Source organism: Martes martes, assembly GCF_963455335.1.
Source record: "Martes martes genome assembly, chromosome: 1".
Taxonomy (NCBI): domain Eukaryota; kingdom Metazoa; phylum Chordata; class Mammalia; order Carnivora; family Mustelidae; genus Martes; species Martes martes.
Genome location: NC_137888.1, coordinates 110,238,663 through 110,266,272, shown reverse-complemented (window position 1 = coordinate 110,266,272; position 27,610 = coordinate 110,238,663). Strand labels below are relative to the sequence as shown.

Sequence of the window (27,610 nt, the reverse complement as noted above, 5' to 3'; positions counted from 1 at the left end):
TTCAGATGCCTGGGTCTCTAGGTTGGTGATTTATAAAATCTTCTCTTTTGGTCCCATTTTGGCCCCATTCCCCTAGCTAGACTTAGAAATATGGTACCTGTGAAGAATTTTGAATCCTTTTTCTGTGTACTGGTAAAAATAAAAGTAGTTTGTTAACAGTAAATATCCTTTGTAAGAAATTCATGATCTCTAGTGGTCAGCCAAAGGAATGAAGAGACTTTATAATTCAGTTCACTGAATGTTTGTTGAGGGCCAACCATGGGTCAATGCACAAATACATTTTTCTAGTGATTGACTTTGTAAAATAGCATGGCTACTTTTTGAATAGCATGCTTTTTTTTTTTTTTTTTTCCCACCGTGCCCAAAGCTAAAGTAAAAGATGCCTCTGTCTTCTTTGTGCTACTGTTAAATATACTCTTTTACCCAGTTAAAGACCAAAAGTGTTCATTCTTAAATCTAGGATAAGAAACAGGAATAAGGCTTAAATATTGAGTCCGAGGTGTTTCTTTTATAGGTAAGAAAACCGAAGCCCAAAACAGCAGCTTGGTGTGGCCAAAGCCGTTAAACCCATCACTGGCTCCCTGGCAAGAGCTCATCCTTCTTCATTCAATAAAACATCCTCCCACATGTTTCCAATGCAAGGTAGAAGCAGAGAGAACAGGAAGTTGATTTTTTTGTTTTTGTTTTTTGTTTTGTTTTAATCTGGCCACTACACACATGTGGGTACTATCTCACACACACAACGCAGTGGATAAAGAGCCCAGACTAATTCTAAGAGAAAAAAGGTAAACCATTGCACCAAAACCTCCTGTAATGCTCAGGTTCCCGCTGCTTGTGCTCTCTCTCTCTAACAAATAAATAACATCTTTACTTTAAAAAAAAAAAAAAAAAAGTAGCTCTTAAACAGCTCTGTGGAAAATGCTATGTTAGTAGTCAAAACAAACCCAATTATGGAGAGAGAGTTTCTGTCTCTGAAATACATATTCCCAATCCACTCCAAACCCCACAACTGACCTGCATTTCCCCATTCATTTATCTCTTATCTAATCATTACAACAGTCACCCAACCAGCGTCTCTGCCCAGTCTCCCCACCTCCAACACCGCTGCCGCCCTACTCATAGTCCTTCCAGGTCTCCTCAGTGCCTGCGGCATTGAAGGCAAACCCCAGAAGATGACCCAGAGACCCTCTCAATCTGGCTCTTCTCTCCAGCCCCCTTCCCTGCTCCTCCCCATGCTCCCAAACATTGCCTGGTCCAGGTCTACCCCACTATTTCCTCCTCCGGGACATACACAGCATGTTCCTGTCTCCATCCTTTTACTCCCCTGGATCCTCTATCTGGAATGTCCTTTCTCTTTCTCCCCCACTGCAAGACCCTGCTCATCTTTGGAGAGCCCACTTTACATGTGAACTCCTCGGTGAACTGGTCAAATTGGTCTGTTTTCTGTGCTATAACACACTTTGTTCAGACAACGAATACTGTCCGACAAGTACCTGAGGAGACCCATTGCATGTGCCAGCACTAAGACAGAGATGGAAAAGCTACTCCCTCTCAGTTCACGTGGTAATCGTGAGACAGACGTGCCTGACACGATGATTCGGAGTGTGTGTACAAAGTGCAGTGAGCATAAGAGAAGGAACTCCTGAGTGTGTGCGTGTGTGTGCGTGTGTCAGGGGGCGGGATATGGCAAGGAAAGGCTTCATCTACAATTACAGCTTTCAGTGAGTTTTAAAGGATGAGTAGGAGTCGGCCTGGCAGACAGGAGGTTGGTGGATAGGGGGACATTCCAGACAGATTACAGCACCTGTCACACTGAATTACAGCTAGGTTTATCAGTTTGCCTGGTAGACTATGAGCTCTTTGAAGAAGGCTAACTTACCTATCTATTAATATGATTAGCCTACAGCATCTAGGTCTAAGAATAACAAGGCTGATTTAGCAAGGGCCTGCTCAGTGGCAGGCACTGGCCGATGGGGGTCACGTACTGCACTCTCAATAACCTTGCCAGCAAGATTCTGTACACCTGCAAGAGGAGGAAACGGCGTCTCATAGGGCTCTAGGGACTAACCTCATGGCCCCCGCTAGTAAACTATGGGGAATGTATGTTTTTCGCCATACTGTACCTTCTGGTGCTTAAGAAATGCACTTTAAAACTAAAGGTGTGGTTCAGTGAGTTGTAACAACTGAGTTGTAACAACTGAGACCTACTGCTATGGCTCCTTCCACCTAGCTTCAACAAAGGTCCTGGGGACATGAAGGCACACGCATAGGATATAAAACATACGAAGCTTCAGATGGGAAATGCTAGGACAACAGTGATAAGCGTATGCTCGGCCGTCCCAGTTTGGGTGGGGAAGTATTCTAAAGCTTCTAAGGAGATAAAATTTTAAATATTACAAGAAAAAAACCAACACTGTTTTTCACAGAATTACTGAGTTCTCCACATAGCTGGTATTTCTTAAAACTTACTGGTAAAAAAAAAAAAAAAAAAAAAATTAAAAAAAAATTTTAAAAAAGGATCCTCTATCTTTTTACTAGGCTACATCACTCAGATCCTTATTTCCATATAGTTCCTTTATTAATATTTCCACTCAAAAAGGGGCACCGGGGTGGCTGAGTCGGTTAAGTGTCTGCCTTTGGCTCAGGTCATGATCTCAGGGTCCCGGGTTCAAGCTCCATGTTTGGCGCCCCACTCAGTGGAGAGTCTGCTTCTCCTTTTCTCTCTCTGCCCCCTTGTGTGCACTCTTTCTCTCTCTCTCAAGTAAAAAAAAATAAAATATTTTAAAAAATATTCTCCCTCAAAAAAAATTTTGTCTTGATATACCAAGAAAAGTTAAAAACTTTTGAAAAAAGAAAAATAGTTTAAATGAAAAATGTTCACAATTTTATTTCTTAGATCCATTGCTAATATTTTGGTATATGAACAAAAGAGAAATTAAGCTTCTGAATGTGAACTAATGTTTTTCCAAGAAACTGATCAAATATAATTACAATTTAAGTGACAAAATGTTTCTGAATTTTCTTTTTTCTTTTTTTTTTTTAAGATTTTTGTTTATTTGACCGACAGAAATCACAAGTAGGCAGAGAGGCAGGCAGAGAGAGGAGGAAGCAGAGTCCCTGCCAAGCAGAGAGCCCAATGTGGGGCTCGATCCCAGGACCCTGGGATCATGACCTGAGCTGAAGGCAGAGACTTTAACCCACTGAGCCACCCAGGCACCCCTGAATTTTCTAATACAGAGAGCAACACCTTTCCTTCATGCATATAATATTTATAGATGCCTCAGACAGTATGAAAAAAATCAATTTTATGGGTAAGAAAACGTTCAGTACACAAACTTCTCTTTTAGAAGTTCAAAAGATTCATTTTGCTGAAAAGAACCACTACGCCACCATAAGCTTAGGAAGTTTCCTTACTATTTTTCTTACCACTCCCTGTCCTTTCCTTGCTTTCTTTGCCCTTTGCGCTGTACGGCTGATACCCTTGAGAGAACTGAGAAGGAGCCAGAAGGGGAAGATGAGGGAAAATAGGAGGGGCAGCAGAAGTCACGGAGAAGTACCATCTTTCTTGTAAACTCTGAGCATTTGCTGTAAATTATAGCAGACACCCAACCTTCTTCCCAAAAGGTGTGTCAAGAAGCAGATCATTGACATAAAATGTCATTACTTTTTATTATTTTTTTAAGATTTTATTTATTTGTTTGACAGAGAAAGAGAGAGAGAGAGATCACAAGTAGGCAGAGAGGCAGGCAGAGAGAGAGGAGGAAGCAGGCTCCCTGCCGAGCAGAGAGCCCAATGCAGGGCTCCATCCCAGGACCCTGAGATTATGACCTGAGCTGAAGGCAGAGGCTGTAACCCACTGAGCCACCCAGGTGCCCCCAATGTCATTACTTTTTAAAGCACCATGATTTAAGCAGGTACTTAAGTATTGTCTATTAAAATAGAAACAAAACAAAAAAACAAGTAAGTTTCTCAGATTCTCACTCTCTCCCCACAGGGTATTACACATATATGTGTGTGTGTGTGTGTGTGTGTGTGTGTGTGTGTGTGTATGTATATATATTTATAATATATATGTATGTATATATAATGTATATGCATGAATATATAATGTATGTGTATGTACATATGTATGTATAATATATACATATATAAGCATATGCATATAAATATACGCATATTATATATGCATATGTGTGTGTGTGTGTGTGTGTGTGTGTGTATAAACACAAAGCACAGAGACAGGTAAATACAATAAAAAATCCTGTTGTTTAATTGATATTGATAGCACTTAAACTTATTCTCCCTCACTAGTTTCTGTCCCCTCTTCTGTTACTTTCTTTTGGATCAGCTTTTGAACTATACCCTTGAGCACTTGGGGGCAAATACCCAAGTATGTCTCTCATTATGTTTTACACACTCTCTATCAGAAACTTTAAAAAACTTTGGAAAGCATCATTTCTTTGCACCTCTTGCTAGATTAACAGGCAGATTCATGAATGATTCCGGATATTCCTAATATTTTAAATATCATCTTCATATTGGCAACTCTTTTTTATAACATAGGGCCCAATGTTGGCACTGCCTCTGCACCATGAGGGTACACATTTTAACCACTAGGCTATTAATGACTCTACTTTCTCTATGAAGAAATGATATTTTATGGAGAATCCTCTAAAACTTCATAAATCTTTTTAAAATTAGACATGTTTGAACAGGCACTAAAACACAAGCAAGCCTTGGCCCCATCTCATGCGGAATGGGTTGGTTACAGATGTTCCCCTACAAGCTCTATCTTGCCTATTACAAGAACATTCATCTCCCAAACACATCATTTCACCTACTTCGCCTAAAGCAAAACAAACACACACAAAAATTAGAGGATTTTTGAAATATCATTATTAACTCTTAAACCCTTCCATTCACTTATGTCCTTACAGAGAAGGCCGAACATCTGATATCCAGAATGCCGCCATCTGAAGACTGCTTTGCCCTCCCTCACGTGAGCTAATCACAACAGGGGACCGACATCTTCATTTCTCTGACCTACAAAACTGATGCCTGGGCAGCAGTGACTCATGAAGCTGGAGACATTAGCTCATGGCAATGATTCAGTCATGAGAATTCTGACAAAGGCCTCTCCCCTCACTGGTGCTTCCAGGGGAAATCAGTCCCTGGAAGGGATGGCTTACGACCGAGGCACACATGTTAGTATGTCTGGGATCAAGCACCGTGAGAGGGGGCAAGGCTGTCTGTATGACAGCCATCATCCTAATGAGAAAATACTCCACAAGCAGCTTACTTCAGGTAGAAGAGCCTTACAGATAGGTCCTTATCTCCCACAGCCAGTCATTTCCATCAGCCCGGGAGAAGAGCGTGAATTCTATTCTAGAGACGACTTGGCTTTCTCCGCAGGGAAAGAGGAAAGGCAGAAGGGTCAAGTGTCCGGAGGCGAATAGGCTTTTGGCTTTTGTTACAAGGGGTGAGAGAAAACACGGCAGGAAGTTTTGAAATAGGCTGGACAATAATCATCTCATTCAAGCAAGACCTTCAGCTTGAGCCTCAGTGAAAGGATGTGAATGCTAATTTTACAAGACAGGAAGCTACAAGCCTTACCTGCTGCCTCTGTCCCAAGGCAGCAGTGACAGTTTGGATGAGGATGGACTTCCAAGTTCACAAACCGCTGGAACCACACTATCTCACTTGACCCTCGCAGCAACCCTGGAGTGTAGGTATCCTGACCTTTATTTTAAAGATGAGGAAATGGAGGCACTGGGGATGTTGTTAAGTGATTAGCAAAAGCCCCAGCTGGAAAATGGCTGCCAACCCTTTACTAACATATATCCCCTAGGAAGACAGTTAATCATTTCAGCTACTTTCCTCGTTCTCCGTTCCTCCTCCCTTCTTCCCGTGGAGCCCCTGGTAGCAGTGACTTCCACATCTGAGTCTGGGGCTCTCTCATGTCTGTCCTTCCTGGCTCAAGTGCACCGCATCCTGGGTGAGTGGTCAGCCCCACCACCAATTGTCTGCACGATCATAGCATTTTCCAAACTGCTTTCTTCATTCCATTCCCTCTTCAACCATCCTCCATACGCTGCTGGATGAATGGGCTTTATACTGGGATCTGAGCATGATTATTTCTGTGCTCAAGGGGTGTTCAGTGTCAGCACACCGCCCATGAGACAAAGTCCAAATGTCTTGATCCGCATAGGTTGGCCTCATCCTACCTTCCGAGTCTTAACTTGAGCAGTTTCCCATACCTGGCCACAGTTTCAGGTAGAACAGTGGAATCACTGTCCTGAGGAGGGCAGAGCTGCCTTGTTTCCCCCTGGGTTTCTACTCCACTGGCTGCCTGGAAAGTCCACTCTCTTCCCCCACTTAACCAGCTGCCTGGCACAGAGCTGGTCATCCACTGCTGTTCTTCTCTTTCTTTCCAGCCACAAAAGACTTGTCCTCTGGATGCACAGGTGTTTTTTTTTTTAATCCAAAGGATCTTCAGAGGCTACTTGATACATTTTCTCATCTGAAACGAGTCAAGGGTCCCACCTAGTCCCACACACTGTGTGGCTGAGCTCACTACCACTGGAGGCAGCACATAAAATCCAGACCATTCTCCACTTTGAGCTGGAATCTGCTGCCCTGTGACTTCTTCTGTTTTGTGGAGACTGGGCCCTCTGGGCTCATCCAAACAACTCTAGAATGCAGCTAGCTTCAGGAAAGCTGGGCAATATAGAAGGAAGCTCTGTGCAACTGAATAACAATATCAACCTTTTATAGCGTGGGTCCTCGCTCGGTTTGGGTTGTGGCTTATAAAAATAATTACTCCTCAGTGCTGTCTTCCAGACTACATTAAGTTATCTCAAAATTGTTCTTCTTAAACAATTGTTTAAGGTACTGGTACATCAGAAATAGACATTGCAGTATGCCTGGGTGTAACTCAAAGCCACAAGATAAATGCTATTTATTCTCCTGCAACTAAAATTTTGAAGACTTTTCATTTTTTTAGACAAGGAAAAGAAATATTTATAGAAATATATTAAAATGAAAAAAAAAGTTTTACAGAAACAAAACAAAATGTTTTATTGAAATGTTTTATAGAAACAAAACAAAACAAAAGCCCAGAAAGTGTATGTCTTCTACCACTCAGGACCAACTCGAGATGCCCAAGGTAGAGATTGATTTTTCTCTGCTCCTTACTGTGATAAAAGTTTTAAAGCACTGTTCTAACATATAACCTCCACCACAAAATGGTGGCACCAGAAGCTAGAAGTTCCCCCAGGAGGGGATTCCCTATTACAGTGCCCAAGGAATCTGTGACTGTGGTGGGGTTAGGCTGAGTTCTAACCCTAAATTTATGACCTATACAGTTAAAAAAATCACCATTGGCCAGGCACAGGGTTAAACAGTTTACATTCATTATGTTTAATCCTATTAATAAAGTGCCACCTAAAGATGTATTAGTCCCATCTTAGGGATGAAGAAGCTGCCCTAGGGACAGTGTCTTGCCCAAGGCCACACAGATAGAGAGAAGAGGAATTCAACTCCAGGTCTATTTACCCACAAAGCCTGAATTCTTTCCACTCACCACCCTGCCTCCTTAGGCACTTTTGTTTGTCCTCATTTTAGCAAAAGAGCCACAGTCCCTGTTTTCAGGAAGAGGCAAAGATATTCTGGCCATCCACTAGGATGGTCACAGTATTTGTAATCATCAGTCCTGAAAGATAACTAGAAATGATACACTGTGAGCATCTCCCATATTTTACAGGATTATATATGCCATATCGCATCTCATTGTAAGTTAGCAGTTGAGAGAACATTTTCATCTTAAATCAGGAAATGATGGAAAAGAGATGATCCCCTATTCCGCTTAAATGTTTTCAAGTACTCCATTTTCTGCTTCTGAAGTCTAAATTCCGATGTCAAACACATTCAGAGAGCAATAAATTAGGAGCTAATCTGTGCCCCACAACCATATGCCCAAGTGACAGCTCCAAAACAAATTGTCAAACAATTTTTAAAAAGAAAATCTGTTAGTGTGGGAATGCTTATAAGCAAGTTTTAAAAGGATGTAACCTCTCACACTATTCATCTAACAGTGTGGGCAGTACCCAGGCCAAAATATATTCATCCTAATGCCCTTCCACTTCTAAGTTAGTTTTTTCTTGAGGCATTCTCCATGTGCTGAGCACAACTGACCTTCTACTGAGATCAGGGACAAAAGATACCCAAGCAACTCTGGTCCTTTCTTTGTATATACTCACTAGGATGCTCAAAGGCAGACACAGTGAAGGTTGGACTCAAATCTAAGCTCTGTGAAGTTTGGTTGTGTTCTGAGACAATAGGAAGGAAAGCTTAGATTTAAAAGTAATTATAATAAAAGAATATTTCTAACAGGTAGAAAGAACATATAAAATTTTAAAAAATGCATCTACATTAAAATTCTGCTTTGGTTACATTGTGGCACTAAGAGTTCACACCTATTAAAGTCAAACCATCAGAGAAAGGGGTCTTAAAATTATATCGCTTATCTTTATTTCACTAAAATACCGGCAGATGATTATGGAGACCTTCTTTACTAGAAATTTCAAAGCACTGAAAAGGAAAGTATATAGAATGGCATGCTTACTGTATTCATTGACTAAGACCACTTAGTATTGGGTATAAAATGCAGATTTCTCAAAAAAAGAAAGACTTGCTAGGGAAAAGAAAATAAGAAGTCCCCTTTCTTCTCCTTTCCTGAAAGAGCTCAGCCAACACTCTTAAGAAGAAAACTGAAGGAAATAAGAGGTATATGCTCACTCTTGGAAGCAAAAACATCCAGTAGATTATAGAATACATTAATCAAAGAAGCCAAGATTTTAAATTGAATTTAATATTGGCTTCAAATGGCTTGGCTCTTCTCCTCTTAGAAGTCCATATTATGAAAATATACTATTAAAGCATCTTAGAAAACATCCAATGAACAAACTTAGAGAATCCACATCATACTTTTACAGAAGAATCCACTTGCTGTTTTTGCATGAACCGTATTCCCTTCCCTTCTCTGTTCTTCTTCCTATTCATTCGCCTTTCCCCTCCCTGCTCCTAATCCCCAAGTATCCAAGATGATAATACACTTGAATAAGGGCTGAAAGAAGATTCTGTAAAAACTTAACAACAGGACTTTTCTCAGCACGATTCTTCTACCTATGTCTATGATGTTTATGTGAAGAAAAACATAGCTGAAAACCACAAGGCAGTAGGTAAGAAATCACTTCTGTGGGGCGCCTGGGTGCCTCAGTGGGTTAAGCCTCTGCCTCCGGCTCTGGTCATGATCCCAGAGTCCTGGGATCGAGCCCCACATCGGGCTCTCTGCTCAGCAGGGAGCCTGCTTCCCTTCCTTTCTCTGACTGCCTCTCTGCCTACTTGTGATCTCTGTCTGTCAAATAAATAAAATCTTAAAAAAAAAATGAAATCACTTCTGAAATATGAATATGTCACAGGAACTTATACAGAGAGCTATATATGTAATGTGTCTTGAGGGTCCTAGTGAGTAGCCTGGAAGAAGTCTACTTTTCCTTCAGCTTCTGCTGCTGAGTGAGACATCTTTTCTCTAGACCGTGAGTTGGCCCTCACTTCTAGCTTTTATGTCAAAAAAATACACAGATGAGTTACTGTTTGTTGAATTATGTAAGGACCTTCAGACATAAAATAGAAGTGCCTGCAAAAGATGCTTTTGTTACACCTAAATATAAAAGTGTAAGCTGTGGTCTTTGAAGGTAAACATCAAACACGGTCTATTACCAGTGAATACCATGAAAGATTAATACAAACCTAAAGAATGAGTTACCTATGGTAACTCTTAGAGGTGGATGATACATTTTTCTAAGACTGATTAAAATAGTTATTTGTCAGGTGCCTTTCTAAACTGAAAGGGAATAAAGTTAAACTGAAGCATTTTAAATGAGTGTGTATTGATTTATGTAATTTCAATACATTCTAGGCACGAGAATAAGCAAGGGAGAAAGAGGTTACTTATCTATGTGGGTTAGTTTAAGAAGAAATTCTTAATTATCATAATAGGCTGCTTTCTACACCTCTATCCTGTTAAGTATATATAAAAAAAATTACTCTGGATTTCTATTACGAAAATACTTTCTAGTGTACCTACTGATCAATCTGCTTTATCTAATTATCAAATGCTGTTTCCCACAGACCTTCCATACAAATTCTATGGGTTTGTACACACAGGTCAAAAGAGTGAGTGTAGGTGATAATTTGAACAGATAATATTTCAAGGTAAGCACCAAATCCTGAGTGGATATACAAGTTGAGTCTTCAGAGACCTCCGTGATCAATCACTAAGGCAAAGGAACAGAGCTTGCTCCCACTAGCGCTCACAGCTTTTCTTGTAAACACTTGCTTCTGGGGACATTTTATCTTCTCAAGACTGCCCTGCTTTGGAGATTGTGGTGTGGTCAGGGATAGTAAACACACAGGAAAACTAAGATTTTAAATTCAATAGGATCCAGTTTTTTCTTTTTTTTCTTCCCCTTACTGTATAATATCTTTATTATTATTCCCCTCTAATAATACATTTAAAAATTAATTCAAATTTTTAAAATAAAGCCAATCTACACTACAGATTTCTTTTCTGAATAGAATTCTTAGCAACAGGAAAATGTTTTGTAAGTCACCATTCTAATTTTCCTAGAGAAAATTTTGAGAAACAAAGGTATCTCCGATTATTACACATTAAGTGCATCAAAATTCTGGCACATCAAAATATTAATTAAAATATTTGTTATAATAGCATAGCAATTTTAGATAAGTCAAGTTCATAAAAATAACTTAAAACATTATGAGTAAACTTAATACACATGTTAAGGCATTCAAGATATTTAAGCAAATTTTACAGGATTATGATAATTATTTTGCTACTTTAAACTATTACAGTGGCTGATAGTGGTCAGAATTTTGCATTTTATGACATACAGTTAATCACATCTATGACTTACTTGATGACAAGTCCTTGGTCAGAAATATAATCCATAATAACAATGTTGTTCTTATGGGAAAATGAGATTTGCTTTCCCAAGAAGACAAAATAGTTTTAAAAAAAAGTAGAAGCAATTTATATCGTTTAACACCAGGGCACTATATTCATAAATATGAAAGTCATAAATTTACACACAGAGTAGAAGGAAAAAGTACGTAAACAAGGGAGAGAAAAGAAAGAAATATCTTTCGAGCCCAAATTTTAATTATTGGAAATTAATTCCTTTTTTACTCAACTAGAGTAACACATTTGCATTTGTATACATATGCATATTATTTTTATATTTTTAAGGAAAAGAGTAATATTTTTCTTTTACTGACCTCTTAAAAATGATCACAATTTAAAACTTTATTATTGGTTCTACTAAAATCTTACCAATAAATCCCTAAGAAAGAAAGTAATTGATTAACAGTTGTGGGATCCAATTAAACATGTTTTAAGAAGAAATTACTTTATATTAGAAGAAAATACATATATATGTGTATATATATGTGTGTGTGTGTGTGTATGTATACATACACACACACACATGCACACATACATTATATATAGTATATTTTTCATCCCACTTTTATTTCTAGGGATTTATATATTTATACCATTTTATTCATCTCTGCTTATAAATGGAAAACCTCAGGAAACCAACTAAATTGTAAGCATGAATTGATACAGTATTCAGCAGATAAATCTAAAAACAAAAATCCAAGGTAAGATAGTAACATACTGTGTTTTTAGAACTTGATCTCTCGGGCTTCTGAAGAGCTTCGTAAACTTTAATTAGGCCTCACAACAATCTTGCCAAGTAAATACTGTAAGACCCATTGAACAGGTGGGCAGACACAGGAGAACTTGCCCAAGATCATAAGACTTGTTAGTACTCCAAAGTTGCCCTCTGAGTCCTGTGTTCTACTTCATAGACCATGCTCTTCGTGAGCCTGTCAGATGACTTCTCAGATTCCAATGAGGATCCTTAAGCTAAGTAATCGTTGTTCTTCCTAATATAACTTGGAAACCATTCAGTAAAAAGATAAGTATTTTGGGGCCATCTGGGTAGCTCAGTTAGTTAAGTGTCTGACTCTTGATTTGGGCTCAGGTCATGATCTTGCAAGATCAAACCCCCCATCAGGCTTCCTCACTTGGCATAGAGCCTGCTTAAGATTCTCTCTCTTTCTCCCCCTCCCCCCAACCAAAGTACTTTGAAATAGAATATTTGCTTTCATTATATATTTCACAAGACTTAGTAGATGATACCTGTTAAACCATATAAAAAGGAAAAATAAAAACTGAATGAGTAACCCACGAAGGAACACCTGTATGACTGGTGAACTTGAAAATTCCCTATTTGGCATAACACGATCAGAAATTACATTCCAAGCTTTCGGACATTAGTAATACAGTAACAAAGTGGCAAATTATACTGTTCTCTTTTCCACTAAGATATCATGGGTCTTCATTACTAGATTCGAACTAAAATAAGAATGCTCATTCTGTTTGTAAAGTGAGACTGTTTCCCTAACTTACCTCACAATGAATTAGATCTAGGATCTCTGGCTACTATCAAATTTTCTTTTAAATTTCACCTGAGGGCAGCATGATGATGGGGCCGTAATCATTATTAAAAACCACAGGAGAGACTGCTGCCAAGATCATTACCTTTAGACCTCCATGTGTCTAATTACAGGACCCCTTGTTCTAAAAGCCATTCCATGTCTACAGAACATCTGCAGGGCTTCAAAGAGTCTAAGATTTTCCCTTACAATAAACTCTCCTTTAATCTCAGAGAACTGGAAGTGGTTGAGCAGAAAGCTATGTTATCTCAAGTCGTCTTCCAGTCATGGTGACATGAGTAGACAAAGTAATTGATAGTGACATAAACCTATGAGGATATATTTTATGCACAGTTGCTATACTCATGATGTGACAGGTGATTTCTAAACGCCTTTCATGAGAAAAATACATCTGCCCTTCTCCACCAGAGGGGATGGAAACCACGGCAAGACTTGGTCATACTATGAAAATGGCTAATTATCGGGAATGTGAGTGGAAGAAGGTGCCGAACTCAGGTATGGGAATGCCCTCAGAGCAACATTCCCTCAATAAATGGTACACATCATTCTGGGCTGATTTGAAGGGATCTTTGTCAAGCTTAATGATATACTGTATTTCTTTTGAGTCATTAAAAATTCTTATGACATTATTCTCTCTTTACACCTCAATTTTCAGGTCATTTTTGTTCTGGCACACACTCTACTCGCCAATTAAAAACAAGCCATCAGTTAGTGAGCTAAGAAAATTGATTCAAAGCTCTTTCAATCTCATTGCCCTTTTCTGATTACAGTTTGGCCAATTTTAGAGAGGTAAGTCATAGAATCCCATAAATTCTCTAACAATAAAAACAAAAACAAACAGATAAGATCCTTTCCTTAGACAAAGGATCCAACAATGCACAGTATTATATTTTGTATACAATAAAATTCTACTTGGAATGAGAAGGTGAAAGTCATTTACTTCAAGAAAAAAGCAGAAAAATCTGCATGTTGCTCAATTTATTGTAGAAAGGGATTAATCTATATAAGCTTTTAAAGGGATAGAGATTATTTATGAATGAAACATATTTACCAATAATCTCTCCCTTAGATACCTGCTCTAGTTTTCTGTTATATGATGTAAACTTCACATAGTCTTCCCTTGTCACTGTTCAATATATGACAAGGACAACATTCAGTATGCCTATTGTTTCGTTTGGTCTGTAGTGTTTTATGACTTTTTTTTAAACTAAATTATTACGATCATTTAAAGATCTGCAGATAATATGTGCAAATCCAGGTTTTCAAGCTGTTTCTGAAAACTTATTCTTTTAATGCCAGGTCTACTTTCCCCCAAAACAACGAGCTGGGGTTGCAAAGGACAGACCTTGTAGGCAGGGCACATGATCTCATCTTGCTGCCATCCCTGTTCTCATCATTCAATTCCCACTGATATTTCGGTTTGCCACCCCTCAGGTAGCCCATATCTAGTCAACATGATCTGTTAAACCAAAAGGGCCTGATCATCCTATTCCCATTCTTTTTTTTTTTTTTTAAGATTTTATTTATTTATTTGATAGAGATCACAAGTAGACAGAGAGGCAGGCAGAAAGGGGAAAGTAGGCTCCTTGCTGAGCAGAGAGCCCGATGCAGGGCTCGATCCCAGGACCCTGGGATCATGACCTGAGCCAAAGGCAGAAGCTTTAACCCACTGAGCCACCCAGGCGTCCCGCATCGGATTCCCATTCTTGATGAAACTGTCCGTGGTGATGGATTTATATCATGATCTTCCCAATAGTAATCCACCAGTCTAGGAAAGCAAAGCTCCAGTGAAAAAACAAGGTACTGAGTGGCTGGTGAATACATACAAAACCAAAACAAAAAACTGACCACTACTAATGTCAACATAGTGATGGAGAAAAAGGAGATGAAAGGGAAGAAAGCGGGGGAAGGACTGAGGAAGAGGAGGATCAGGAGAAAGAACAAGGAAAAAAACAAAAAGAAGACTTTATAGTGGAAAAAAAATGTCAGCTTTATTTAAATTTGCTATTTATTTCTTTTTAATTAACTGGTAGTTCTCATCACATTAGATATAATAAATCAGTGTCAAAATTTTTATTTTTACTTTTGTTTTTTTGAAGATTTCATTTATTTATTTTTGAGAGTGAGAGAAAGAGAGAAATGACAAGTAGGCAGAGCAGCAGGCAGAGGGAGAGGAAGAAGCAGGCTTCCCGTGGAGCAGGGAGCCAGATGCGGAGCTCGATCCCAGGACCCTGGGGTCATGACCTAAGCAGAAGGCAGATGCTTAGCCCACTGATCCACCCAGGCGCCCCCAAAATATTTATTTTTAAATAAAAAGTGCATTCAACAAATCACTCAGAATAGTGTGGGAGGGGCATAAACATTAGGTGAAACTGGCTTATCCTACGTACATTGACCTAGAGTCAATCTAAACAAATTAGGGCAAACATGTTGATGAAGTTATTCTGCTCTGCCCTGGGGCCAAGAGCCCTGCAGCATGTCTTGTGATGGAAATTCATTTTTAATTCCAATCCAGGGTCAACTAAGTGACATGAACCATCGCCAAGAATCTTCTGGTCCTTTACTTACGAGAGTCTTCCTCAATGTTTGGTGGACTAAGAAATAGCTTGGCTAACAGGCGACTATGCTCAGTGTTATTGTTTCCTTCCTTATGAGAGGGGCACCGAAAGGCACACCTCTATGTATCCCCGGAGACTTACAGGACAGCTATGTCAGGAAGTGAAAATAACCTTGTTATGGGTAACACATGTATCACTGGCAGGAGCCAAGTCTTCTCTCCTGTCCCTCAGCAATAAAACCTAACAGCCCACTCAGTGATGAGATAAGCTCCAATTAAAGCTCAAACTTTGACGACAAAAGTGTTTCCTTAGTGTAAAGCAGTTGATAAATCATATTCACCATGAAAAAGTTGGTCTGTACATCACGTCCTTTGATGGGCTATTCTTAAGAGTCCCGAGATTCCAGAGGGCCACGTAATGGGCTGGCTTGCGTTAGAATTCTGCAGAGCTGGCCGCCTCATTCTGGAAGTCTTACATTTCAGGTAACCTGATGACAGGGAGGCTGGGCCACCCGCATGCCTCTCAGCTCGCCTGTGAAGCCAAGGGATGAGAGCTTGCAGGACTGATATGCTGGGATCAATGAAACTCTCCCCGGGGAACTGGCTGTTCCCCTTTCAAATGCCACCTCCCTAATCTCTCCACTTGCTCAAGTCAGATTCTTCAAAGCTCTGGACAGGACATGAAGCTGGCATGATTAGGAAAGGCAAAGAAAAATGCTCTCTCGAAATCATGGGTAGAGGCAAAAATCATCCCGTTTTCGGATGGTTAACAATCAAAGTCAGAATTGAGGCATACTGCTTGGAACTGGAACTGCGTCCTTTAGCCATGAAGAGAAAACAAAGTTTCTTCATATTTATTAAGGGCCTATGTATGCTGGACAGTGTGCTGGGCACTAGATCAGGAGGCCTACCCTCCAAGACCTTTAAATATGTGAAGGGAAAAATCACAACAGAAAAAAAAAAAAAAAATGTATGGCCAACGACCAGGTCTTTTTCTCAGACAAAGCACAACAACAACAACAAAAAACACTAACTGGAAAGTTTTTCACAGTATTCACACACAGATAGTACTGTACGTCATGGGTTATGTCAAAACAGCTCTCAAACTGACAAAGGTGTGTGAGGCTGATCATCAAGACAGAGTGACCTATATTCCCAAGAGGACTGGTCCCTGGAGTCTGGGGAAAGAGAACACTCTGCCCCCAGAAGTGATGTTCTCACCACACCTCTCAGTTCTCAAGTAGCTGCCACAGAAAGCTTATCTTTTCCTTAGCAAGAACTCCAAAAACATTCCAGTCAGTACACATGAATCTCTTCAACGGCCACAGAGTAATGTGTTACATGGATATGCCACAGTCCATCGAAACAGTTCCGACCGGTGAGCGTGTGGCTTCCCTCCAGAACTCTGCCACCACAAGTCAATATATCGCCTCTCCCATGAGTGAAATCCACTGTTAGCCTTTATTTACCATGGCGACTAAAAACAAGGCATCGCCACAAACAAAGTGGTCAATTTAAAAATGAGAAATACATGTTGAAGTCAACAGTTTCTTAAAATCTGGAGAGGACCTTTCCCTGTGTTGGGTAGGAGGGCCTGTGTCTGCTTGGGCAGGCGTAGGAAAACAGCAGAGCCATCCTGTGGGAGTCTGTATACGGGACGACCTGTTAATCATTCTACATCATCTTATTCATATATTTGGATAGTGGATAGTGTCACAGTTCCTTGGGGCTAGAGTAGGCATGCGAATAGCATGAAAGCACTAAGGGGAAAAAAAGAAAGGTAGAAACATTTTGCTTTGCATTCTTTCAAATTATTGCTGGTTGTACAACTGAACCCTCACAAAACTGTAATAAACTCATGAAACAAAGGGATCAAAATTCAGATTCGGCAAACATTTCTATACCTATGACAAGCTAGTATTACACGGGTCATGCAATCCTCATAATAAGGAATAAGCATTAACATCCTATTTGGAAATGTCCCATATGCCGTGAGCAAATTTCAGAATCAAAATCCACACCTAAGTTTCTTACCATTTGTCCTTTTTGTTTTCTTTTTCTTTCTTTTTTTTTTTTTTTAAAGATTTCATTTATTTATTTGACAGAGATCACAAGTAGGCAGAGGGGCAGGCAGGGGGGGTGGGGGGAAGCAGGCTCCCTGCTGAGCAGAGAGCCCGATGTGGGGCTCGATCCCAGGACCCTGAGATTATGACCTGAGCCGAACGCAGAGGCTTTAACCCACTGAGCCACCCAGGTGCCCCATTTTTTTTCTTTATTTTTAAGATTTCACTTATTTTTTTGAAAGAGAGAACATGAGCAGGAGGAGTGGCAGAGGCAGAGGGAGAAGGAGACTCCTCACTGAGCAGGGAGCCCGATGTGGGGCTCGATCCCAGGACCCCAGGATCATGACCCCAGCTGACGGCAGATACCCTACCAACTGAGCCACCCAGGTGCCCCTCTTGCCATTTCTAAAATACCATCCTGTCAACCATCTGATGGCTCCTGATTCTTTGCCACGATCCTAGACTGGCACTTCAGGATGTTAAAAGGGAGGCCTCCCCGAGCAGTAGCAATTGGACTCTAGAAAGAAGAAAAGAATCTGAAGCGAAGTCCTAAGTTCAGTGTGGGTTTGGGTTTGAACGTATGTGTGCATGTCTGTGAGATATGGAATATGGAAAAATGTTGTCACACTTCATTTTATTTCTTTGGAAAAAGTTTAAAATATATACCTTGCTTTTATCGAACTGGAAATACAATCACATTTGTTGTTTAAAAAAATAGAGAAAGCAAATATGCGTATATGCTTTAAATATATTCATTATATTTTGGCAGTAATTCTGAGTAAAACCAGAATGAAAAGAGAAAACACGAGAGGATGATGACAAGTGATAAAATGGTACTAAAAAGGTTTTTATTAAAAAATTACCAGGAGACGATGCAGAAAGTGTGGTTCCTCCTCCTGACAGCTGCTTCTGCTACTTCCAGTTTGTGGGCAGCTTTAAATGATAGTCTTTTATTTTGAAAAGTGGCTTTAAAATGCACAGATGCCAAAGAAATAGGTGTTGTGCAATATGACATTTAAAAAGTCCTCCATCAGCTCAGCCTCAGCTCCGTACCACACAGGGCCTGTATGTTCCTGCATGGTTCCTTCTATCCATTTACAGGAAAAGCTGTCTAGACAGGAGTGCAGAGAGACGTGAGCTGGGAGTGAGAGGCCCTGGGTTCCTCTCCCTCCTTGACTGGCCATCAGCCTTGTCACCTTCACTCCTCTAAGTTTCCTCATTTAAAGAAGTGGGGCTGACAGCCCTCGTTGTGAGGCTCCGTCGAAATAAACAAGTGAAATGATAATTTTTAAAAATGTGAGGTGAGTGCTGTGAAATGTGTAAGCCTAATGATTCACAGACCTGTACCCCTGGGGCAAATAATACATTATACGTTAATAAAAATAATTTAAAATATATGAGGTCTATGTCTAAGTGGAAGGATATACAGTTTGGCTCAGAGAGTTACATGCTGCTGCTTAGCTGTTTTAGGTGATCTCAGTAGCTACTCAGATAAGGGTTCAAGGGCCCTAAATTTAGGAGAAATGTCCCTCTGGCTAAAATAAAACTTAGGGTGAACAAGAAAGGACTTAATAAAACTCTGAACACCATCTGATACACTGGCAGGAGAGAAGGGACATCTCAGTCACCTCATTCTATAAAATCAATAGAGTAGATAGTAGACAGCTGAAGAGAAACCCAAGAAAGGCAAAGCAGCTTAAGTAAGGCCATTCTTTAATGGCAGGCAAAATGCCTAATGAGAACCTAAGTCCTTCTGAAAATGTCCTAGTTTAAGATTTTATTTTTATTTGACATAAAGAGAGCGAGCACAAGCAGGGGGAGTGGCAAGCAGAGGGAGAAGCGGGCTCCTGGGGAGGCTGTTGTGGGGCTAGATCCCAAGACCCCGGGTCATGACTTGAACAGAAGGCTGCTTAACTGACTGAGTCACCCACATGTCCAAGAACCCCTATGCTGATAATTACTTCAACCTCACCGTAAGAAAAGAAAGTAGGTTTCACCAGACTCATCGCTATCCTAATCAGAAGTACTGACTGAACTTGAGAAAGATGAAGTGACTCGGCTAAAAACTCACAAAGATGATCATATCTAGAATTAAGCTTTTCTGATTTCCAAACAGTGGCTCTTCCTATAACAGCACTGCCCACCCCATCATTCAGAATACTGCTCTCACTGTTGTCTCATGTAAGGAAACCTAAGTATACTCCAGAAGACATTTTCTCTCCTTCTTCTTCTTTTTTTTTTTTTAATTTATTTATTTGACAGACAGAGATCACAAGTAAGGAGAGAGGCAGGCAGAGAGAGAGGAAGGGAAGCAGGCTCCCCGCTGAGCAGAGAGCCCCATGTGGGGCTCGATCCCAGGGCCCTGAGATCATGACCCGAGCTGAAGGCAGAGGCTTTAACTCACTGAGCTACCCAGGCGCCCCATTTTCTCTCCTTCTTAACCTACCACTTAGGTATAGCTCCCCAGGCTTTTTTCTGTGACACAATTTAGTTCTCTGAGGATGGGGCTTGGATGGTTCAGAATCATGTTCAAACTGGAATAACCTCAAGAACGTTAAGATTTCTGTATGAGGAGCTGGTGAGACTGATTTCATGTTCCACCTGCAGCACGCTCCACCACTATGATCCTTAAACCATGTTAGAGGGGAAATGCTCCATCATTTAGTGGCCTCAGTGTGCTCATCAGCCCTTCAGATGTGCTTATTCCTAACGCAGTGGAGCTTGGCCTGGGTATGCAAACAAGAAAGTGTTGCCCTGGAAGATCAGGGACTGTGAACACCCAGTGGGTCATCCCTATGCTAAAGCACATGCTCCATTTATAAAATGGCATTTCTAGCAGACCTTCAGCACACTGAAGGTCTGATCAACCAATATTTACTTAAGGTCTGATCAACCAATATTTACTTAAGGTCTAGGGACTCTAAGTTTACTCACCTTTAGTGTCCATCTCCAGGATTATTAATACAAAAGACACTCAAGACTGGGACATAATTGATAAATAACACATGGGAGGAAGATCATATTTTAAACTCTTACTTAGACTTTATGTTTGAAATATGAACCATGACAGAACTGCTTCTCAAACCATGAAAGAAAAGCCCCAAAATAAAACTTTTGACCCCTTTTGAACATCCTGATATGGAAGGTAGAAAAAGACCACAATCTAGTGCAGGAGGGCAGAATCAGAAATAGGTCCAGCACCACAGAAGCCTCTGTCCCTTCAGGGATGTCACTTAACCTCCACATTCTTAGCTTTCCTCACTAGGAAAATGGGAATTATAAAACTTGTCCTATCTAGCTCACAAAGAAGCGAAGACAAAACGAGGGCACACATGTGAAACTACATTGGGATGTAGTGCGTAAACGCAGATTGTTTTATTAACGATATAGAGCTGGATTAAGGCTACAGTGAACTAGACTCTGTATCATAAAAAGTAAAACACTTTCCAGAGAAATCTATTTGCCAAGGGGGGTGGGAAGTTCTGTTAAAATAATTCTAAAGCTACTTATCAGTAAGATGATAATATCTGGAAGCACTTCTATAATCCATGCAAATATTAAGTTGTTTGAAAAACATGTGTGCCATTTTGCCACTTTGGTGTTGGGCATTCTTTGATCAAGTAGTTAAAACCAGTCTTGTAAGTCTCCTCCCTCATATGTGAACTTTATTTATAATACATTAGAAAACAAACTTGAAAATAGAATAAACATTCTTGTACCTTTTTAATTTTTGAAAATATTTCTATGTACTCTTGGAAAAGTTATATATGCAAAGTTCATTTTTTTCCCCAACATTTTTAAGCAGAATCACTTGGGACTAACTGAAGACTCTGGTGTACAGTTTTAGAGGTTTCTTTGAGGAAAAAAATTCTAAATGTAATAAATACATAAGTATCAATAAGTTACAGTTTGTGCTATAAAACCTACAAGTATAAATGAACTTAGCCATTCTATAATAAATGAGATTTTAATTTCCTATCACTCCATGTTTGCGATTATTTAATTTTTTAACCACACATTAATACGACATTTACTTCTTCAAAGTAATGAGACAGTAACTATGCTACACTCTTAGAAATGCAAGCCTGTATCCTATGCCTATGATACTTTTTGTTAGAATAATGCTTTATAGTTTTCCAAAAACTTTCAGGTAGAGGAACGCCCCCACCCCCACCCCAACTGCACAAAGCAGGGGAGAACAGATCTGCTGAAACTGCCAGAACATAGGGCTTTGGTTCCAGGATTGGGATTTTTCCCATTCAATGGCACTTTTTCTCTCTCAGGTTCTGTGTTAAATATTTAAAAACAAAATGTTCTTGAAGGACAGTGAAACACCATCCACCATTCAAAATGGATCTGTAAGCTTTGACAGAGGAGAAGCCGCTGGGAGGGGCAGCGAAGACCCTCCCCTCCCCGCCCCTCGGATGCAGGGGTCAGGTTGAAGGGCACACAGGGGCCCGGGGCTCTTACCGTCCAGGTGGCCGACTTGGCGGTGCTGGACTGCTGGAAGGACACGTCGAAACTGTGCGGACCCGGGTAGTCGGTGTTGGAGGGGATGGCAGGGGACGGAGAGAGGGCATCGAAGGTGGAGCTGGGCTGCGCGTAGGGCGACGGCGCCGTGACGCTGTTCTGCGCGTGGTCTGTGTTGTAGGGGCTGGTGGACGAGGAGCCGTTCTGGATCTGCTGGTCCATGCTGTTCAGGAGCCCCAGGTTCGTGTACTGTGGCTGCAGGACACCCAGAAACCCCAGTGTTAGCTACGTTGGCGGCAGATCATTGCTGTGAGAAGGCATCATTTGGTGCATGCATTCTACAGAAATCGAAATTCACATTCAGAAATGAAACTTCACATTCCAGGTAAAAGGACTAATTTGTGATACACAGAAACAGCAAGAGAAGTCGAAGGCCTGCGTGTGTTTTGTAATGACCCACAGAGATCACACAGCTTCACGTGCGGCTTTTGGAGACTGTGGTCTCCTGAAGAGAAACTGATAATAGAATATATACAACGATTTTGTGGTAGTACTGTCTAGTGACAGACAGTGACTGCGTGTGTGGTGAGGAGAGCATAGGGTATAGACTTGAAATCACATTATACACCTGAAACTAATGTAACATTGTGTGTCAACTATATTTAAATAAAAAAAAAAAGTAGAATATGTGCTCATTAACAAACTGGACAAAAATGTCCAGAGCTCAGTAGCTATAGAAAAGGTCTTTAAAATAAATAAAAACCACCTACTATTTCTTTTTTTTCCCCTCCCGCCATAGTATTCAGAATAAGAAAGAACACTGGATAGATATGTTCTAAAGAGGATTTCAGCATCAAGTTCTTGTATATGGGGCAAAATCAGAGGTCCCCCAAATTTCCCTGTAGTCTTATTATCTAAATTCTGTCCCAGGATACCAGGAATGCCACCCCCCACCGCCCTCTGCCCTGGGCCCCAAGGACTCAATTCATCAAGACTGGAGAAGCATGGGTAGTAAGGTTAGGGAGAGCCACCTAGCTATTTTTTTTTTTTTAAGATTTTATTTATTTATTTGACAGACAGAGATCACAAGTAGGCAGAGAAGCAGGCAGAGAGAGAGAGAGGAGGAAGCAGGCTCCCCACTGAGCAGAGAGCCCGATGTGGGACTCGATCCCAGGACCCTGGGATCATGACCTGAGCGGAAGGCAGAGGCTTTAACCCACCGAGCCACTCAGGCGCCCCATACCTAGATATTTTTAAACAAAACACGCTAGTATATCATCCAAGCATAACCTAATTTTTTATCTGTTCTTTCATTTTCTTTGTAGCCATTTCTTCTTTGCCAGAGTAGAACATGTGTAAGAGGAACATCATCTAGTTATGATTAACATTCTATATTTGATATAATTTAGAAGTACATTAGCTCATATAGCTCCTCTCCCACATACTTGTAGGTCTTCTGGGCCAACGGGCACAGAATAGGAGGCACTTGATAGGATGTACATGAAAAGAAGGAATTGACTTGTCATTTAATCTGGAAAAAAAAAATGCATTACTATCCTAGAGTGAGAGAGATTTGCTCAAGCATCAGCTAGTAAGCACAGAGTGGGAATTCTGAAACCAAATCTTCTGACTCTGCGTCCAGGCCCTGCCCAGGACCATCACACCTGTCAGCCTGATGAGATAATCCAAGTCCTTCCTAAACTAGAGTCAAAATGGGCACATTTCAGAAGGGGCAAGCACCGGATGGTATAGGTTTTCGTGTGTGAAAACCTCTGACGCATGTTGATCTCATTCTTTCTTCAAGTTAGTGAAGGGGAAAACAAAGCAAAAGCAGGAGAGAAAAGTAGTCTCTTTGGTACATATTTTATAAAGGAAATGAGGAGTCTGGCTCTTCCGTTGAAGGATAACTCTGAGAGTCCTTGACCAAGTAAAACTATGGGGAAGACAGACCCACAAAGAAAGAGAAGCTGGACGAAAATTGTCATTCAACTGAATTATTTAACTAAACTTTAGGTATTTCACATGGGGAGGAGAAATTACGAACTTGGCCATTCCATTCAGTCCAGAGAGCATCTGTCTAAATGTTAAAGGCCGCATGTCCATTCCAGTACATTTATACATTCGCATTCCATGGCCGGATGCCACGTCCCCATTTGCTCTTCAAATAACTATTAATCTCTTTACACTTCTCCCCATGCTGACAAGAGCAGCTGTTTGTCTTGCCTTCTCTCCCCTCTGCCTTCTCCGGCTCCCATTCCTCTCCTGTCTTCCAGCTTCAGCTTCCCCTCCTGACAGGTGAGGTAAAAACTGCAGGTGAGACAGGGGGGGAGAGAATAAAACCTGAGGCCCCAGTGATCCTCCACACCCCCGCCCCCCTCCCCTGAATCCGACTCCTCAGAAGGTATGCAAGCCTGCAGCAGCAGCAGCCTAGGAATGGGATTGAAAAGATATTATTTGTGTTCAAGTTAAGGGTCAGCATGCAAAGCACTCCTAAAGGTCCTGTAGGAATCAGATAATGCTCCCGGAGGCACGTGCTTCCCTACAGCGGTACAATTAGGGAAGCAGCCGGCCCTGACAAAAAAGACAAAGGAACCGGCTGAGCACTTTCTCACAGGCAGTAAAATGCCTGTGGAGTCACCCCTTTCCTCCTCCTTCCAGCTACAGAGAATGGAACTTGGGTTAATTGTGGGCTTGGATGAGAACAAAGAAACATAGTCCTTTGATTTTTTTTTTTTTTCAATATATGTAAAGAGAAAAGTTTTGGGACCAGCGTTAAAAGCCAGTGAGCAAACACTCAGTGCTTCTTGAAGGACTTAAGAGACATGGAGAATGCATTTACCTCAGAGGTACAAAGGAGACCCCTGGAATAGCAGGAGGACTGAACGTATTGGGTGGTACTAAAGAAACAAGAGACTGTATTCCCAGGTATGAAGAGCGCTGTAGGTGCTGATGGCTAAGCTTTTAAAGGGCAGCATTTTTAATTCTATACAATTCAGGGGAAATATTTTACTTAATAACAACAGAGCATGGTTCCAATGCTAATGCGTCGACTTATGCATCATAAAGCTGGAATTTTCAGATGTAGACAAAGAGCAGCTTACTATCCAAGATAAAAATGGGAAAACACATTTCAATTCAAACTTTTCTAAATTTTATTTCAAGGAGCCATAAGTAAGTCAAGTAGTGTACTCAATTGTCTTTTAAAAAATTAAAAGCCTAAAACCAATGCTATTACTCTTTAATTTACCTAGAACAAACAACAACAAACCCACCAAAGTTAAGAATTGCGTGATTGGAAATCTACTTGGATACTTTGCAGAGCTTTGTTAAAAATCAGTGTCATAAACCTGCAATAGGAAGCAGTACTTTTTTTTTTTTTAAGTTTTTTTATTTATTTGACAGACAGAGATCACAAGTAGGCAGAGAGGCAGGCAGAGAGAGGGGAGGAAGCAGGCTCCCCGCCGAGCAGAGAGCCCAATGCAGGGCTCCATCCGAGGACCCCAGGATCATGACCTGAGCCGAAGGCAGAGGCTTTAACCCACTGAGCCACCCAGGCACCCCAGTACTTTTGAAGTTAATTTAAAAAGCATTCAGTTAACAACAACTTCAACAATTTCTTATTTGACGAGAGAAGGGACATGTTGACAGAGTAGGATTGGAGGCTGAAGGCAGATCAGCGGAGCCAAGAAGAACATGAGCAGTGCAGACAGCAAAATCATTTGTGTGACCCTTTGCAAAATGAAAACGCAGGGCCTCTCGGTCATAGATTATGGTTCAAACAGGTGATAACAGAGCATGAAACAAATACAGGACCCCTTATTACTGTTCACTTTTGTATGTGTGGATGAAGCTAGCTCTGAACCATGTCAATGAGGATAATATTCAGCCCTCGTGTTCCACCAAAGTGAACATAGTGGGGGAAAGGGAGCAATGTCTGTGCCTCTTCTTTATTATAATCCCATAAACACAGAGGGGAGAAACTTCTGTTTTGCTGGGATGCTAATGTAATGCCTATTTACAAAGACCAGTAGAAGAGCCTCAGAAGTTAGAACCTGACACTTCAATGTCAGTCAAAAAAACTGCCCTCAGAAGAATTCTCTGGGGTCGCCTATGTCCCATATATTTCTTATGTAACAAAAACTATCAGAATTTGAAAGAAAACAAACAAAAAAAAGTATTGTCCCTTTCTAACCACAAGGTACCCTGATCTTGAAAAAAACTTAACATACCCTGCAGATGCTCAATGAGTGAATGAATAAGTGAATGAATGAAAAATGTTCTAGATCTACCCCATCCTGTCTGAAAGAAGAGACAGCCATCTTTCCACAAAACCTGACTGGCAAAATGAAAACAATTTACCTGATAAAGTAAAACAATTGATTTCTTCTGAATTCAAACAGGTGCTTCATTTCCTATCAAATAGGTTTGAAATAGAAGATTCACCACTTGGACCCTAGGTCTGTTTACCAACTTCTGTAACTGGAATATATTCAGGTTCATCACAGACTAGCTGATCTGACCGTAGAAAGGATGAAACACACACCTTGCTCCCTGAGACTTTTACTCCAGGTACTCACAGAACATTCTGGGGGCGTTCTGAAACATGGAGCTGTTATGAGAAGTGTAGGGACACCCTGGGGCTGAATCTCAAATTGCTTGCTTTCACCATTAGGAAAGAGTAAGTGTAGGTAAGAACTAGTCCCAAATATAGAGAAGAGCATTTTCCTGTTTTTCTCCTCTCTTAAGCCCTTTGCATTCTCATAGCCATCTACAGGCTCTCATTTATTTCTTCATCGCAATTCAGTTTGGATGAGTAGAATTAAAATACGGAAGACTGGATTTTTTTCTTGAGTGGTCCCTGCTGTTGGAGTGTCCTATAAATGCAATCCTTTTAGTTGCATCTATTTCTCCTTCCTGGATTACACTGATAAGTGATCTTAAAATCTGCATATAATGTGAACCTCAATTTTCTTGTCCTCTGCTCAGAAATAATGTGTCAGTATATATCACTGTAAACAAAACTCAGCATTGAATACCTGGGTTCATCTTTCACGTTGACAGTGTAATTACTTTCTTATAAAAGACTTTAACCTCAGAAAGGATCCCCATCAAGGCATTTGACCGGTACAACAGAAAGAAGGACTTAGACATCATTTGTGTTTCTGTAAATCTTTGTCCTCCAATGTATCTGTATAAAAGAAATTGTGAAGGTTCTACTTACCAGATATTACTATCTGTAATAGCTAATTGATGGAAACATGGCAATGAGAGCCAACAGTCCATGGCAAGAGATTAATAAAAAAAATGAGAGCCAATTCAGGGGAAGGAGAGTTTGTTGCTGGGATACAGAACCAAAACTTATTTGCTTCCATTTCAATGTCCCCTTGTCACAGGAAACAATCACTTGCCCAAATTTTATTTGGAAGAAATTATATTTATAATCTGTGATTCACTCTGAGACTGGATGATGAGGGGTCTGAGCCCCAGGCCTGTCACTAACGTACTGAAAACCCCTATATAAGGTACATGTACCGTCTGGACCTTTGTGTTCTATAAGGAGATTGATTCCGATGATCAAATATAAAAAGTTCATCCAGTCTAACATTCTGGTAGATGACCACACTCATCCTCAAAGCTATTTAAAGTGCCATGAGGTTACTTTAAAAAAAAAAAAGAGAGAGAGAGAGAGAGAGAGAGATAATCTGCTTTTTACTTATACAGACTAGCCAGACCAATCAAAAATGTTTCAGGCAGCATGGGCATGCTTTCCTGAGCTGACAGAACCTCTCACCTCAGGCTTCTTGAAGGAGCTTTCAAGAACATTCTAAAGCCCCTCCTGGGAAAAGAAAATAATTTTCCTCATGACCCTGGACTGACAAAGCATTCATTCGAATATGCTGTAGCAGACAGTACTGCA

The 27,610-nt window shown here is 40.5% G+C and overlaps 1 protein-coding gene across 9 annotated transcripts in view; it reads right to left on the bottom strand.

The window, feature by feature from the left end:
• TP63 (tumor protein p63) overlaps positions 1-27,610 on the bottom strand; it is a gene marked incomplete at both ends in the record, with an annotated part of 227,026 nt that overhangs the window by 57,994 nt on the left and 141,422 nt on the right. For 8 of the 9 annotated variants that reach the window (XM_080806129.1, XM_080806130.1, XM_080806124.1 and 5 more), the window contains one exon: positions 21,694-21,948. The exons of the other annotated variant lie outside the window; for it this stretch is intronic. In XM_080806129.1, coding sequence (XP_080662255.1) covers positions 21,694-21,948 — 255 coding nt within the window. The remainder of the gene's footprint in view (positions 1-21,693; positions 21,949-27,610) is intronic. 9 annotated transcript variants of the gene reach the window in all.